The sequence below is a fragment of the Monopterus albus genome, unplaced genomic scaffold, assembly GCF_001952655.1.
Source record: "Monopterus albus unplaced genomic scaffold, M_albus_1.0 scaffold342.1, whole genome shotgun sequence".
Lineage (NCBI taxonomy): Eukaryota > Metazoa > Chordata > Actinopteri > Synbranchiformes > Synbranchidae > Monopterus > Monopterus albus.
This window is the reverse complement of record NW_018128222.1, coordinates 703018-718961: the sequence shown is the minus strand read 5'-3', so window position 1 is coordinate 718961 and position 15944 is coordinate 703018. Positions and strand designations below refer to the sequence as shown.

At 44.2% G+C, this 15944-nt stretch overlaps 1 protein-coding gene across 1 annotated transcript in view; it reads right to left on the bottom strand.

Annotated features, from left to right (window-relative positions):
- LOC109974654 (myosin-10-like) overlaps positions 1–15944 on the bottom strand; it is a 56439-nt gene that overhangs the window by 18563 nt on the left and 21932 nt on the right. Inside the window, exons 4-15 of the mRNA XM_020624972.1 lie at positions 14041–14068; positions 10437–10539; positions 8128–8157; positions 5591–5683; positions 4255–4318; positions 3726–3824; positions 3205–3348; positions 2982–3077; positions 2333–2451; positions 1986–2138; positions 1602–1775; positions 1350–1523 (exon numbers count right to left, since the gene is read on the bottom strand). Of these exons, the coding sequence (XP_020480628.1) occupies positions 1350–1523; positions 1602–1775; positions 1986–2138; positions 2333–2451; positions 2982–3077; positions 3205–3348; positions 3726–3824; positions 4255–4318; positions 5591–5683; positions 8128–8157; positions 10437–10539; positions 14041–14068 (1277 nt within the window). The remainder of the gene's footprint in view (positions 1–1349; positions 1524–1601; positions 1776–1985; positions 2139–2332; positions 2452–2981; positions 3078–3204; positions 3349–3725; positions 3825–4254; positions 4319–5590; positions 5684–8127; positions 8158–10436; positions 10540–14040; positions 14069–15944) is intronic.

The window sequence follows — 15944 nt, the reverse complement described above, 5'->3', positions numbered from 1 at the left end:
GTGGAAACTAGAACAATGCTTTCAGAACGAACTTCCAGAGGATTGGTTTTCACCATGTGACTGCTGCTGTTGCACCTGTCGGCAGCAGTGCGTCCTGATGGATGGAGAGATCTGCCTAAATCCTCTCTCCAAGCACCACTCAGCAGCTGGCAAGCAGACTAAGATGGAATCAGGCGGACAAGATATTTCTTCTTACTGGGTAGATGTTATGTTGGAACATTTCACTTATTTCAAGCTTTTTTTTTTAATCCTTAATTATCGTGATAAGATATTATAACCTGTGAACTGTTCCTGTTATGTTGGTAGATCATTTGGTTTATTTGAGTAATATTTCCTCCATTTTATTTCTTTTTTCCTTGTTTTTGAAAGCTGAGTTCCTGCAGTTAAACTTCAACACAAGCCCATAAATGACTGTTATACTTCACTGCACCAGGGTTGAAATATATTTAGGCTCCATTCACACTATTTGACTGTCAGTTCTTATTAGAGATGAATCGCTATAACATGACAGTGACTGTGATTTGTGTGTTTTGCAGATGTCTAACACACTGTGAAGTTGGATTAGGGCAGAACATAATAAACAGCTGACATGGTCGGCAACCAGAGACGAGGAACGAAAGATCGGCATATGGGTTTTATCCGAATCCTGGAAACACAAACTCACAGTGTTGGCCTTTGTTTTCCTCTTCGGTATCACTCTGTCGGGCAGGATTTATTTGACGCTGCTCAAATTTAATTCTGGCTCCGGTGTCAAATACTCAATGCTTCATATCTGACTGAATCTGAGGGTTTGCCTGTTTGTCATAGTGAGGACTGACATGTAGTCACGACTGATGCTCTCCACTGTGCTCATATACACACATGCAAGAGTGGGAAAAGAGGGACTGGTAAACCTAATTAAACTATCACTCTGGGGTCATATCAGCTTTCTTAGGCATCCTCTCTGGAATGTAGTGGAGTATGGTTTGCTCTCTACAAATGGCAGACCAACACACAAAGTTGAAAGTTGAAAACCTCTGTTACGCAACCACCTGGCACCAAAGACTCTGTCTCACACCAATGAGAACCAGATGTGGGCTTTCTGCACAAGCACTAAGACAACTGGGCCATTGTTTTCTGGTAGTGACCCGGTTACAAGTCTGTGCCTCAAAGAAAGGTGGCAAAACAGGGCAGCAACAAAGCTGTTCCACGAGGAGAACATGAATAAAAACCTGCAGCTATAAATGGGACACGAACGATGGTCTCCGAAAGGACGTACTGTACTTTTTAGATTTAAAACCCTCAGTTTAGCGCAGTAGCAGCTCCCGGAGTCAGAGCACCTGACCCCTTAAAGGGCCTGACATACATACCCTCCCTGCGTAGTGGATGATGCAGAAGTCAGCTTTGTCTTTGAGCTGACGCGGCTTCTGAAACTTGGCGTGTGTCCCCTGCTCCTGCAGCACCTTGTCCACAAAGGTTTTGTCGGTGGCCTTAGGAAACCAGCACTCCTCGTCCAGCAGAGCCAGGATACCCGGGGGGTTAGTCTGAGAAGACAGGATTTGTTAGCACACACATCCATAAGCAGAACCACACAAACGTGCACACAGACAGACAATGCCGACCGGTCTCTCGATAAGGTCGATGCAGGGCTGCAGGTCGAGGCCGAAGTCGATGAAGCTCCACTCGATGCCCTCCCTCTGGTACTCCTCCTGCTCCAGGATGAACATGGTGTGGTTGAAGAGCTGCTGCAGCTTCTCATTGGTGTAGTTGATGCATAGCTGCTCGAACGAGTTCAACTGAAAGGAAGGCACGTGCAGACATGACTGTTTCAGTTAGGGAAGCTAATTTTTTTTTATTGTTTAGGAGATGTGACTTTCTCTTTAATCCCCATAACTTGACAAAACAATGCAATGATCAGACAACCTTGATCACTGGATTCTGTTTAATCCACGTGTTTGTGTTTTGTGGAAATGAGTTTGTCCCCGTTAAAGCACCACAATCAGCACCTCAAAGATCTCGAAGCCAGCTATGTCCAGGATGCCGATGAAGGATGCCCCCTGGCGTTTGGTCCTGTCCAGGGCCTTGTTGATACGGTGGACCAGCCAACGGAACAGCCGCTCATATGTTGCCTTGGCCAGGGCTTCAACAGCAAAGTCAGCCTGCGAGAGTGACCACAAGAGACCGGCCATGAGTATGACCACTGTGCTGCTGTTAGAGCTCAGGGTGTACCGCTGTATAGCAACAGTCAGGACAAACCAAAGGTGAGGTGTACTATAAAAAGCAGATATTAAAACTGGAATACACATGGAATACAGACATGACCCTCTCTGATGAGAGCCACAAGAATCCTCACCTGTTCTTTGGTCTGAGCCTTCTGCACATAGTCTCGCCCCACTTTGATCCTCGGGGTGAGGATGGCTCTGGTGAACTCCATAACATTCATTCCAAGCAGGTGGCAGAGCTTCTGTGCCGCTGGGAGAGCAAGGGAGCGGGCAGAATAATGACGTTAGCTTCAAATAATTCAATCACTGAAACAACACCGCCTAACTCTGGTTTAACAATGCAGGATATATGAGGAGAGCCAAATGCATTTTCTGGCTGCAGTCAAACCCCAGGAGCATTTGGTTCAGTCGGTGTTTAGAGGACTAGGAGCTGTATGTACAATGGGCCTAACACAAGACAGCAGACCTTATAAAACCACCTACATCATGTATTGCATTTGACTTTCTTCTTTATTATGCTGAATGGTGAGTGACTAAAACACAGTCCAGGCCGCAGAGCGTCAGACAGTGCTGACATACACCAGACATTACAAGCATTTCATTACCAGGAGACACAGTCCACTTTCAGTGTAATCATGTTTCTAATAAAGCACACGAGCGCGTACAGACGAGTTTCCACCAGCTGTCGACGGTGACCTGTGGCTTCTACACCATCTCATTTTCTAGATTGATGAATCATGACAGGCAGTAGGGAGGGTGGTGGTGGTGGTGGGTGTTTACCTGTGTTCTCAGGCATGGAGGCCTGATCAGTGTTTCTCTCCTTCTTAAAGACGATGTTGCCAAACTGCAGCACTGCAGAGACCACTTTCAGCATGCCTGGCAAGGAAAGCACCACAGGGGTGAGGATTAGGTCATGTAAGAGCAGAAGACGCTTATAGCCATGAAAAGAGAAGCAGAATGAGACCGTGCTACGCTTCAGGGCACATCTGGAGCTAGTACTCACAGACAATCTCGTCGTGGGAGAAGCTCATGATGTGCATGGCCTCCATCGTCTCATGGAAATTCTCCTTGTCCTGCTGACCAGGGATGGGAATGTGACCATTTGACAGGAAACAGTAGTTGTTGAACCCTTCGAGGAGCAGGTCCGCTGTCGCAGCAAGGGAGGAAAGTTGGTTTTAAAAGGTCTTTTTAAAATTAAAAACATTAAATTCTTTAAAAAAAATAACCCTGTCTTTTTGCTGTTGATGTTTTTCTAGCTTCTCTGTTTGGAAAGTATGTTAAGACCACGAGATGTGCTGACCTTGTTTTCAAAGGTAACAATTTATGGTGAGACAACACTCAGACTACAGTGCGAGTTCATAAGAAAGCTATGATGTGAAGTATCGGTCTGTAAGGAACTGAACAGCTTCTGCATCGTCATGAAACTAACACACTAAATTAAAAGTTAACAAGACAGAGATGTGTTTTGCCGGTGCCAATTCAAACCAGCGTTCTGTAGTTCTGCAGTGGCACACAGACACTCACTCCGGAGGTGCTCTCCTGCCCCTGCCAGCAGCCGGTAGAAAATATGGAAGGTCCTCTCATCTTTGGCTTGTCTGATGGCCCTCGACTTCTCCAGAAGGTCTGAGAGCAAACGTTAAGGGCTCACAAAGAAATCACAACAAGCTAATGAAGGGACTGCTGCAGTTTGGTAAACATTCTGTTGTTGTCAGAAACCTTAGCAGCTCTCATTTTAAGACAAGAATTCTAATAAAGTCCAGCCATGAAATCACCATCTAACCCTTATCTAATGATAAGCTGACCTACCCATCATTTTCATCTCCAGGCCTTACTGGGGCGGAATGAATATGAAGAAAAACAACAGAAGAGGTTTCTCTAGGATTCGGTGCCCTGTGGCTCTGTCCAGGAACAAACGGAGAGGCCAATGGCACTCTTGTGGTTGAATGTGAGCCAAACAGTCGAACCACTTCTAGAGTCAGTGTTCACCCTTTATTTTAGCTCTGTTGTGTTTCTAACAATCTGCTTCTTCAGTCTGTCCCATTCGTGAGGATACAGGTTTCAATGTTGGCCCCAACAATGTAGCCTGTGACGTCAAAGTTGATTCTGATGAACTTCCCCTGCAGGAAACAAGATGCAGATTTATGTTCAGAGCAGCTGTTGACCAGGTTGATTAGAAAGCCTGTGATGTCAGTGTTTGCATGGCCTGCGACTTCTCTCTCTGGGCACTGGTGAGTTTTAAACACCACCCTGTGGATTCCTGCAGATGCCAGAAATGCAGCGAAGAACAAAATGTCTGTGTTAAAAAAAAGCCAGGTCAAGAGGCCAGAAAGCATCCCAGGCATGTGTGTGGTTTCCTCACTGTGTGTGTGTATGTGCGTGTGTGTGCGCGTGTGTGTCCATCTGTCTGCTGGTCTTATCAGAAACAGCCGACGACTCATGAGGACAGAATGCCATGGTGGTTAATCGTGGTCATCGTTTACATAGCCACACAAAGAATGTAAGCAGAAGCAGTTCACTTTATAATACCAGATATTAAAAACATTACAAAACAAATCCTTACAGAACAAAACCATTATTTTTATCAAATATTCTAAATGTATGTTTTCAATTAAAAAGCCCCAAAAGAAATGTTAAAAGAAAAACAACTCTGTATTAAAGCTACAGCCAGGAACTGGTTAGCTTAGCTTAGCATCAAGACTGGAACAGCTAGCCTGGTTAAAATCCACCTACCATCACCCTGAACAGAGCCGTTTTCGCCCATTTCCAGCCTCTGTGCTCAGCTAAGCTAACCAGCTCCTGGCTGCAGCTTCAAACTCACCATACAGACACGAGCCCGGTACTGATCCAAGTCTCCACCAGAAAACGTGTATGTTCACACTGTTGTTTAGCTGCAGAGAACTAACGCCAGTGCTTCCACTTCAGACTAAAGAGAAAAGGAACCTATGCATGACGGGATAAACATCTAGTCTCTAAAGATATTCCACTCATTTAATTTGATTTCCTCATTTTAATTCTCTGATTTCATAGCGGCTCTGCAATATGTTCCAGAGGACAAATCTAGTTTTTTTTCTGCATACTGTACATAGTATTTTTGTATCCATTTGCAGTTTGTTTTTCTTTTTTTAATCACAAAACCAAAGCAAATCAGTTGAGTTCAATGTAAAAGACTTCCAGTAATTCGTGAGATTATCCGTTTTATACATGTAACCTTGTGGCTCCCTCCACAGACGGAACAGATCTAAAACTAGAGTGGGTATAAACATCTGCAAAGTTCAACCTGAAGAAATACTGTTACCTGCTTCAAAGTGAATGTGTTTCCAATTTGAACACTATCTGGACATATGTTTAAATCAAGATAATGGTCCTTTAAACAGGAACCGTAAACTCACAAAGCGAGATGAGTTGTCATTCTTCACCGTCTTGGCGTTGCCAAAAGACTCGAGGATGGGGTTGGCTTGCAGGAGCTGGCGTTCCAACTCACCCTGTGGAGAGAAACGGAGGCGTAAGACTCCAACTAGCTGTCGAGCACCTCTAATGCCTGGCACCATGTAATGAATCTCACATTTTATCACATTTTCTGTGTCTGCCAAAACATACACAAGCTGGCAAAGCAAGTCTGCATGATGAACTGATCCTACAGCAGTCAGCACTTTGTCATGGCCCTATTGGTTTTACAGCTGCAATATAATGTGATTTTTGTTGGGTGAACTTGACAAGTTCAAGAGGCCAAGCCGACCCAACAGTTTGACAGTACTCGTGAAACCACAAAGGCGCGGCATCGAGCACATCTCAACATACGCATTGTAGTAAACGGTTTATTTGGGTTGATGAGCGAAAGCCTTAATCTGGCCTGCACATTCTTATGGCTGTGATGATATACTCTACATATCCAAGGCCCTCATTACCACAGTGATGGTGGCTTCCTCCCAAATCTTAAAACCTGGGTTGAAAGGAGGTTGGGACATTCCCTATAGCTCCCCAAACCTCCAACTCCCCTACACATGACACAGTTTCCTCTATCCAGGTCACTGGCAGCACAGAAATAACCACTACTGCATCAGACCCTGCCTTGGAATGACTCCAGGACAGCTCGACTTAGCTGTGTTGTCAAACAGAAAGCCAGAAAAGTGTGCCTGAGAAAGAGGCAGAAAATTCTAATTGTTTGGCCTGTAGTTAATTAAAGTGAGGAAAGAGCCAAACAGAGAGAATGAGTGGCTCTAAACCGGGAATGACTACGATCTGATCCAGTAACTACATTTTACAGCACTCCCTTGGACCCATTCACCTCCATCATGGCCAAAATCTCACTCACAGGATGTGTCGCTCAAACAAGGGAACATATAAACATCAAAGCATCAATGCTTTTCATGGAAAAGTCCTCTTGCAAAGGTTTAGGACAGAAATTGGCAAACAATATGTCAGCTCAAAACAAAAGGCTATTATGTCAGTGTCTCCTGGCCCCAGGTGACAGCAACTCACCTCGATCGGTAAGCGAAATGACAAGCATGCAAGAGTTGTCTAACAATGCTGGGCTCTGCTGGAGGTCCAGGTTCGATTTCTCTGGACAGAAATATTTGCCAGACCGGAGAATTGGATGTACAGCAGCGCACGACATTTTACATGTTGTGCAGGCTCCTCTGTCTGTGTGAACAAGCTGATACCTAAATGCAGAAAACCCATGTCTTCTGCACAGTAACAAGGAGTAACTATCCTCCTCTGCATTTTTTATTTATCTTTCAGGATGTGTTTGACACAGAAACCAGGGCAGAGGTCTCTGCATAACCATGTGAATAAACAGGCATTCCCATCCTCAGTGAGAGAAATATGAGTCTGGTCCCCTCTGGTCTGCTTTACCTTCACCTCCCCCCTTTCTTCTCTGGCACCATATTGCTCTCCCTACATCCTACATTCCTCTGGCCTGTGCTCAGAGGCAGCTGTAATGCAATGCAGAAGGAGAGCAGCATTAAGGAGGTCAGTGTGGATAGTGCACGCTGGCAGGCAAGCAGCGAGGCACCGAGCTACAGCTTCTCACTCACAGCTACTAAACTGCATATTAAACAGTTCACCTGGACTGTGTGTGCTCAAAGCTGCAGGCTCGATTCTGCAGCTATTAGATTCACAGAGCACACATCAGACATTGGTTTAAGGCAGAAAGAAGCAATAACCACTGGGCGCATCGAGCGGAGAGGCCAGAAGAAAAAAAATAAATAAAAAAATCAGGTTTTGTTAGGGTTGGAGCAAAGTCAGAAATGTGTCAGCAGAGTCTCATTTGTGTTACTTCTGGGACAAAACATGGTGGATTAAACTCTGAAAACCCAGCTTAGGCTGCAACGCCACCTGTGTTTGTTACTGACTGGGCAGCAAAAGGTACATATGAATTAAAAGCCACACCTGGTCACTGGATTAATATTATCACAGCCAAGGTTATAAAATCAACGGCAGTCAACAAAAAACATGCATGAATATATGAAAGATCTGACCAAGTGCCACTATCTTTAATGTGCATTTACACCGATAGTCATCATATATTCACAATATGAAAGCTGAAGCCTGAGGACAGATGTTTAGTGCGGCCGCAGTCTGATTCTCACACTGCTCCTAAATGTAAAATGAGGACCAACACAACCAGGCTCCACAGAGTCGGTCAGCGCCGTATTAGCACTTAATGAAAACAGGTACGACCTAATTACTCGTATTGGACTGAAAACTGTTTCTAACTGTTCTAATAAACTGCAACCAACTCATAAGACAACGTGTTTTACTATCAGGAGCCTGCTGGGACGACTGAGCCAGCACAAACAAATAGCTCGGAAAGAAAGGAGCTCTTATTAGTCCACCGACATCATCACAGAAGTGGCAGAGAGTTAGAGAGAAGGGCATGCACGTACCACACACTGTTGGCTGAAAAAGCCGGGGAGACACTTGCCTGTGGCTTGAAAGCTTTGGGAGATTCAGGCTGTTATGGATAAACAAATGCAAGTGTTAAAACCTGAAGCACTTATGTTTATTTAAGGCAGCTTGTGAAATTAAAACCCTTTTTGTCGAGGCAGCATTTGGAGACAGTGATCCATGCGTTTGTTACATCACGTATGGATTACTGTAATGCACTGTACGCTGGAGTTGGTCAATCGGGGCTTGCCCGCCTCCAGAGGGTCCAGAATGCCGCAGCTCAGCTATTGGTTGGGGGGCGTAAGAAGGACCACATAACGCCCGTACTGGCATCTCTCCACTGGCTTCCGGTGCGTTTTAGGGTTTGTTTTAAGATTCTTTTATTTGTTTATAAATCTTTAAATGGGCTGGCACCTTCTTATCTTGTGGAACTTTTGCATCTGTATAATCCATCGCGGTGCCTCAGATCAGCAGGTCAGCTTCTTCTGGAGGCACCAAGGGCCAGGCGGAAAACTAGGGGGGACAGAGCCTTTGCTGTGATAGGTCCAAACCTATGGAATGCCTTGCCGCTTTATATTAGGCAGGCCCCCTCACTGCCCACTTTTAAGTCTTATTTGAAGACCTATTTTTATTCACTGGCGTTTGATCAGGAATGACACTCTGTCCGTGGTGTTAGTGTTTATATTATTGTTTATAGCTTTTTATGTGTTGTTTTTATATTTGTTTGATATGTTAAGCGCTTTGGTCAGCTGTGCTGTGGTAAAGCGCTATATAAATAAAAGTTGAGTTGAGTTGAGACACAAGCCACAGGAAACAGCAGCTCACAGTTAGCCCAGCTCTGGCTAAACCTGAGCATGAAGCAGACCTGGTTAGCTCTGGATTAATGCACGACTCAATCAGGTGAATATCAAGACAGCGTTATGCACTTCACACTGAGATAGAGCACAGTAACATTCACTGGAGGAATAGTCTGACAGTCTAGGAAATAAACATATCTGTACACTAAACATGAAGCTACATCCAGCAGCTGCTTAGCATAAAAACTGGAACCAGAGGAAACAAGCCTATTTATGACTTTTTATCAAGTAACAGAAAAATATGGTCCACTTATTTAGGTTTTTCCAAGTTTGACATACAATTCCCTTAACAAGTGGGTCCCTACAGGATCCTAAATCGTCTACTAGTAAAGACAGAATCCTTAAAAATAATAAAAAGATATTAAAAGGTATTTCTAAGTTTTACAAATGTTTATTGGAGGAGCTGATGGCAAACTGCAAACAAACGTGTGAGACAGACATTAGCATTTGCACAGAGGAATGGTCTTTGTTTTGTTTGAAACCTCATAACTATTCTCATAAAGTGAGGCCCAAGCATATTACACACGGGACAAAGTTCACGAAATGAACTCCGAGATTTTGTGTTGGCGCTGTAAAAAGCAGAAAGGAGATTTTCTTCATATGCTGTGGCGTGTTATAAACGCATAGCCATTTACTGACATGCATCCATCTGAATGGGACTAGGAACATAACAAAAATGGGCAGGGAAAACATTTCAGTGAGGAATTATAAGAGGAACCGTTCGCAGTTCAAGCCGGCGCACGTCAAACTCACATTAACAACATGAGCTGTGGTTACCTGACAGGAGAAGCTCAAACCTGTTGGTAAACTTGGCTAAAACCGTGTGTCAGTAGAAAAAAACGCCTATAAGAACATTGTTTCAACAGAAATAGAAGGCCATATGGCAGCTCGACGGTAGACATCGTCAGTTTAAACATTGCATCATATGCAGCAGCATTTTTGTGAATTTTTAAAAGCTCAGAAATAGAGGACCTGAGCTGGAAGGAAGGAATAAGACCGCCCCGAAGTGGGAAGGTGGGGCAAACAACAAACAGTCCAATAGTTGCACTGAAGAGCCGACTGACAGTCGACTGACAAAATCTTTAGTCGGGTACAGCCCTATTCCTATTGATCACATTTACTATGAGCTTCGTGGTACAGAGGAAGACATCTTGAAAACATGGCTTCACCAGATGGAATTCAACTGAGTTTCTAGGAACAGGATTTGACTTGTATTTACGTCACTCTCCATCCCCCCAAACTGTTTTCCTCCACTCTTTATGCTAAGCTAACCAGCTGCTGGCTGTAATCGGATATTTAGCAATCAGATACGAGCCGTGCTGATCTTCTTGTGCTTTCTGGAGTTAATAAGCATGTTTCCCAAAATGTTGTACTATTGTACTGCAATAAATCACAGCAATGATGTGAAGTTTCCAGAGGAGAAGAAGAACAGAAGGCCCAGACTTGGCCAAGGATAGAGAAGGACAAATGTAGGTAGTGGGGCTCTCACAGGAATGTTGTGGTCTTTGCGTCCTTTGTGTGAGGAGGCAACGTGGGCCAGGTACTGGATGACCTTCTTTGTGTTCTCCGTCTTGCCAGCGCCCGATTCACCTCTGAAAAGAAAACAGGACAGAGAGCATGGATATACTGTAGCTATACATGGACAGACAACAGTGAGAGTGAAGGAAGAATGAGTCAGAGGAGTTGAGCAGGCTTTGGTTGCACTTTTTTCCACTTTATCAAATAATCTGACGCACTCTGTGAAAGTGGATGACCACCAGGCTGTCTGGTCTCTCTATCCATCTACTGCTCCATCTGCCTGTTTTACTGGAGGACCCTGTGGTTTGGTGGCCAGCCTCCAAAGTTTCCAGGCTCTGGTTTTCTGGTCCGTCTCTAATGATAGCTGTGTTCAGGCAGGGCCATCCACAGCTCCCACAGTCAGGTCCCAGAGCCCAGAGAACCAGGGCCAACTCTGAAACCAGGCCAGCACCAGTGCATCTAGCTGCATACCAGTGGCTTTAGTCTAGCTGGCTATTAGCTCCACTGCACATAGAGGACTCACAGTTTAGCTGCCACACTACAATTCAATGGGCGAGTCCTTGAACACAGGATACAGGCACTGAAATGCACAGTAGGTCAGTTTAGTTACACACCTCAGCTCAGCTTGATGTGTCTCATGGACATCACCATCCACTGAGCTTTCCACGTCCTATAGACCAGGGGTTCTCAAACTTAATATTCAAAGGTCCTAATGTGATTTCTATTCAAGGTCAAAGGTCTAGAACGATTAGTGATAAGCAAATGACTTTTATTAAACTTGCTTATAACTTACAAACACTGTACGCTCACCGGCCACTTTATTAGGTACACCTGGACACTTCCACCTTAACATCTGTGTTTATGGAGCTGAAAATATTTCACTTTTTGGTGAAATTGTTATAAATGTATAAATTCAATTGTATGTTTATTATTGAGGTCATAGTTAATGTTAAAGGCCATGTTACTTCATGCTGCGAGCCGTAATGTTTTCTATTTTGAAATACATTTTCTTCTGATCAGTGACTTGCTAATCACACTGAACATTCTGAAATAATGCTGACAGCAAATAATAACCTAATACTCAAAGATCCTAAAACACGTCAAGCCAAATTTAAAAGCTGATAGCTAAATAAGAGCCACTGGGTAAATGTGCAATTCATAATCTGAATAGTCGATTATTAAACAATTAATAGATTATTTGACTATCAGCCATTAGTTGCAGTCTTACAAAGGATGAACCTGCACGTCAGTCCGGATCCAGCCCACGCCTCGTGTTAGCAATGCATTAATACAGTGTAATGAAGTGTACGAAGTATGGAAAAAATGTGCAAAGAAAAGAGGTGTCTCTATATCTTTGTCCTCCCCAGATACATGCATGAGAGGGTCAGAATATTAGGAACACCTCTGAATATAATGTATTCCAATACAACAACACTTTTAACGAGCTAGCTGGCTAACTAACCTAGCTGACTTTCTGCCACAGAGAATCACTGGCAAAGTAGAAGTTATAAAACAGAGAGTAACATTTTCTGAGCTTGACAAACACTCGACTCTTTTTTATCAGAATGTGATTCATTCTGTCCAGTATCCTTTGAAAAGTCCAGAAGAACCATAAGATTGCTATTTTTTATCCCATTCATGTGTGAAGGAAGCCGAGAGCGGCAATGGTGCCGGCTCAAATACGACACTAGAAAGGCACACGAGACGACGTCACCAAGTAATCGATAATTAAATTCAACTGCAACTAATCTGGTCAGCGATTTTAGTCGACTACATCGATTAGTCAGTGCACCCTGAACCTGACTGTTCATGGGTAAATACATAAACCAAATAGTGGAAAGGCTTGTGTCAGTCTGTAGACTGCAGTCACATAACCTGGGATGTGTGGGGGTGTGCCGTATCGTACTGTCCAGGGTAGTTCCTCTCCATGATAAGAATCTGTCATCTTGCAATGTTGACAATACACGCGATGACGTCTGTATACACAACATAATGTGGCATCTCACGTGCACCTACAAACAGAACAGGCATGGCGGAGCTGCCTCTGTCGTTTGGAAACGGTTTTGCTACAAGAGATCAGATGTAAATCAATCATATGTGGTTTGTAAGTTATGTTGGAAACCCTGTACAAAGGGTGGAAACACTGAATTTGTTCCCGTCCCTCAAGAACAACACCGTGCAGAATACAAGGAAAACCAAAAGCCGCGTGAGGAGAACACGGCTGATGTCAGACCAACAACAAATTAACCAACTCATTTGATTCAGGGGGAGTTTTCAGCATGTTTGCCAGTGATGAAAGAGGTTAGAGCCAAAACAAACTGATGGGGGAGGGGGCACGTTGCTGAGATAAGTTGGGATGATGCCAATCCAAACTGCTGACATGGAGGCATCTGTGAATAAAACTCATGTTGTATGTTTTGCCTACTTAATTGGTGTAATTTAGTATTTGATGAGTCTTAAGTTTTACTTTCTGAATCACTGTTCGCACAGCTGTTAGGACTGAACAGTACCATTTTGATGAGTCTTAAGTTTTACTTTCTGGATCACTGTTCGCACAGCCATTTGATATTGTCTTTCTGGATCATTCTAAGAAAAATGCTCTTAAATATGGGGATTTACTTTGTCGGAATCGCCGATCGCTGCTTGTGAGTGTTTCTTCAGGATCAAGCATCTGAAACAGTATTGAGTCCAAGTGCTGCTACATCTCAATCTCAGGAGAGACGTCTTCAGATTGTTGTGGGAGACTGAGACGGTCTGTTTTACCACACATATGGTCTAACATTTATCTTCCATTTTTACTAGATTTTATTTGAAGATGCTTTGTGCTGATGGAACATTATCACCAAAACCTGTATGTATAGGTGTACACTTCCAAGTGATGTCTTTTAAATTAAAAACATTGTTCCAGTGAGGGAGCAGCATCTACAACCTGGGTGACCACAGTGGGGGTCACACTGGGCCCAGAGCCACCAACAGGGGGCGTAGTTCTCAGAATTTAGGTCAGATTATGCAACAGCTCTTTTCTGCTCATTGGCAGCCTCAACCCAAGCTACACTGAGTGTGGCACATAATTACTCTGTTCCATAGAAGAAGGAGGCAGGGCACCAAACCGCACTCATAACTCCCTCAGTGCTGGGCAGAGCTGCTGCACAACCCAGCATCCGCAAGGAGCTATTTGAGCCCAGTCTTTAAATAAAACACAACTGGATGATGAGAGCAGGCCAGTTGACTCAAGAGGAGAGAAAGATGAAGGGAGAAGAGTTGGTTCACTAGGACAAAATGACCAGAAAACAGGGTGATGCAGGAGCTGTGGTCCTTAAAAAGTGGTCTCGTTGTTACTGTAACGTTACCGTGCTTCTGTTCACCTCCCTCACGGCTACATATTAAATCATTCTGAAAACAAGAAGTGAGACTTTATATAAGATAACCCCGTGAACATGGAGCTATATAATCATCATCTTCAGACAGTTTAATTTTCTAGCCCATCAGGCTGCTCTATCAGCTGAACCACCTTAAAGAACTGTGTGTCCTGACAGAGAAATGACCTCAGGAGAGGAAAGAGTTGCAGTACTCACGTGCAAAGGATCGATTGGTCCTCACGATCTGTCCAGAGAAAACAGAAAGACACAGTCAGCATCTCTCCAACCTGGTTTTAACCTTCTTTACAGGTAGAAACATGACAAGCTGCTGGACCCTAACACAGTAAAACACAGTGCAATTCTTTCTGCCTCATTCTGCAAATACCAGAGCTATGTTGAGGAAGGCTATATTGATCATTTGTCTTTTTTCCCCAGGAGTAAAAGGACACAGTGATATATCGCTCCAGTGACAGAACGGTCACTCCTCAGCCTCCTGCATCCAGACAGGCCTGCAGAGCCCTGCTGTGTGAAGCTGATACACACAGCGCTGACAAACGCTCCCACACCTTTCATCACAGAGGAACTCAGACCAAAGGTGACAGGATTAGCTGGTGCCTGCTCAAGTGTGTAACCTCTCAACCTTGAAGATCTTGCTGCAGACTACAAAGACCAGATCCGAGAGGTGACCCATCTGCCTATCAGCCACCAAAAACTCTAGACTGGTAAACAACATGCACGTCACAGATACACATGGGAAGGCCAGGAAAACCCAGTGTCAAGTGAACAACAGAGACTTCTTAGGAAAGATAAGACGATGAGATGAGCCTTTATTAGTCCCACAACGGGGAAATTCACACTACTAGATAGAAACAGGCACAGACTCAGAATCACACACACACAATAGTCTCTTTCACTAGAAACAATGTAAACCATGAAGCCATAACAATAAAAGTCAGTCATACCAAGTGTTGTACAAGCTACGCAAGATCGATTTGACACGTCGTGACGTTCTCAAAAATCTTAATGCGATGAGAGCATGAGTTGCAAATTCTAGCTTGGCCACTAGAGGCGCTGTATCGTAAAACAACAAGAGAAGGATGACCCCTTATGTGGGGTTAAAACCCCTTTCAGAACAATCATGGGGGACCTGATGAAGCTGAACATGGCGGTATGTACAGACATATTTACGATACTTTGTCGCCTCTTCATTCAGACAGGAATGCAGTTGAAAATGCTTGGGCTGAAATCGCAACTGCTCTAAACTCCAGTAAGGAAAATATGAAAAGAGGCTCTTTGTGGACAGAGCTTTATCACCTCCACTGGCCCGTAAGAGCACACGTTGACTTTGTTCACCAGGGATGCGTGCTGGGCCCAGCGGGCCCCATGGGGTCACACTGGTATTTCTCTAATAACCATCCACGTTGCGCTGTGTCTCGTCTCAGAATGACAAATCATCCTCTTACAAGCCGTGAACTCACACCTTGTTGACGTGGGTCAGTTTTCATAGGCAGCTCAGACGCTTTTTATGATGTTGTCTTTCACCAGATAAGGTGACCTTTTGGTCTTGCACTGAACTGTGAACTTCCCTCGTGCATATGTCTTTCTGTGGCTGTGTAGACGAACAACCTTTAGGTGTGAGGACACGCTGTCACAGCTTCAAAGGGCTGTTAAGACCTGGTCTTAGGGTTCAGGCTAACATTAGATTTAGGGTAAGGGTGGTCACGGGTGTGTGCATCTGGAGACCTTGTGTCATTAGTGAAAGTCTGTTTGTTTTCCTCAGTAAAAGATGAAGAATGCAACTGTAATGCAGATGAACTGGAGCACAAACATGCACAAATTAAACGTATGGGGAAGACAAAATGTTGCACACCTGAAGTGATGCTGCCTCCCTGGATGACATACGGGTCAAAGTCTGATTACTCTTCCTGTCTGTATCAACATAAACCTGATGCTCATCAGATGCACGAGGACCCACGTGTCACCGGACTGGGGCACGCAGCGTAACCTGCTATGATTATGAAAACCAAATACAGCCTCTGAGCAACATCAGCTCAGCTCTAAAGGATTAAACAGAGAAGCAGTTTGCATGTGTGACCTCATGCTGCTGAAATTAGTACCTG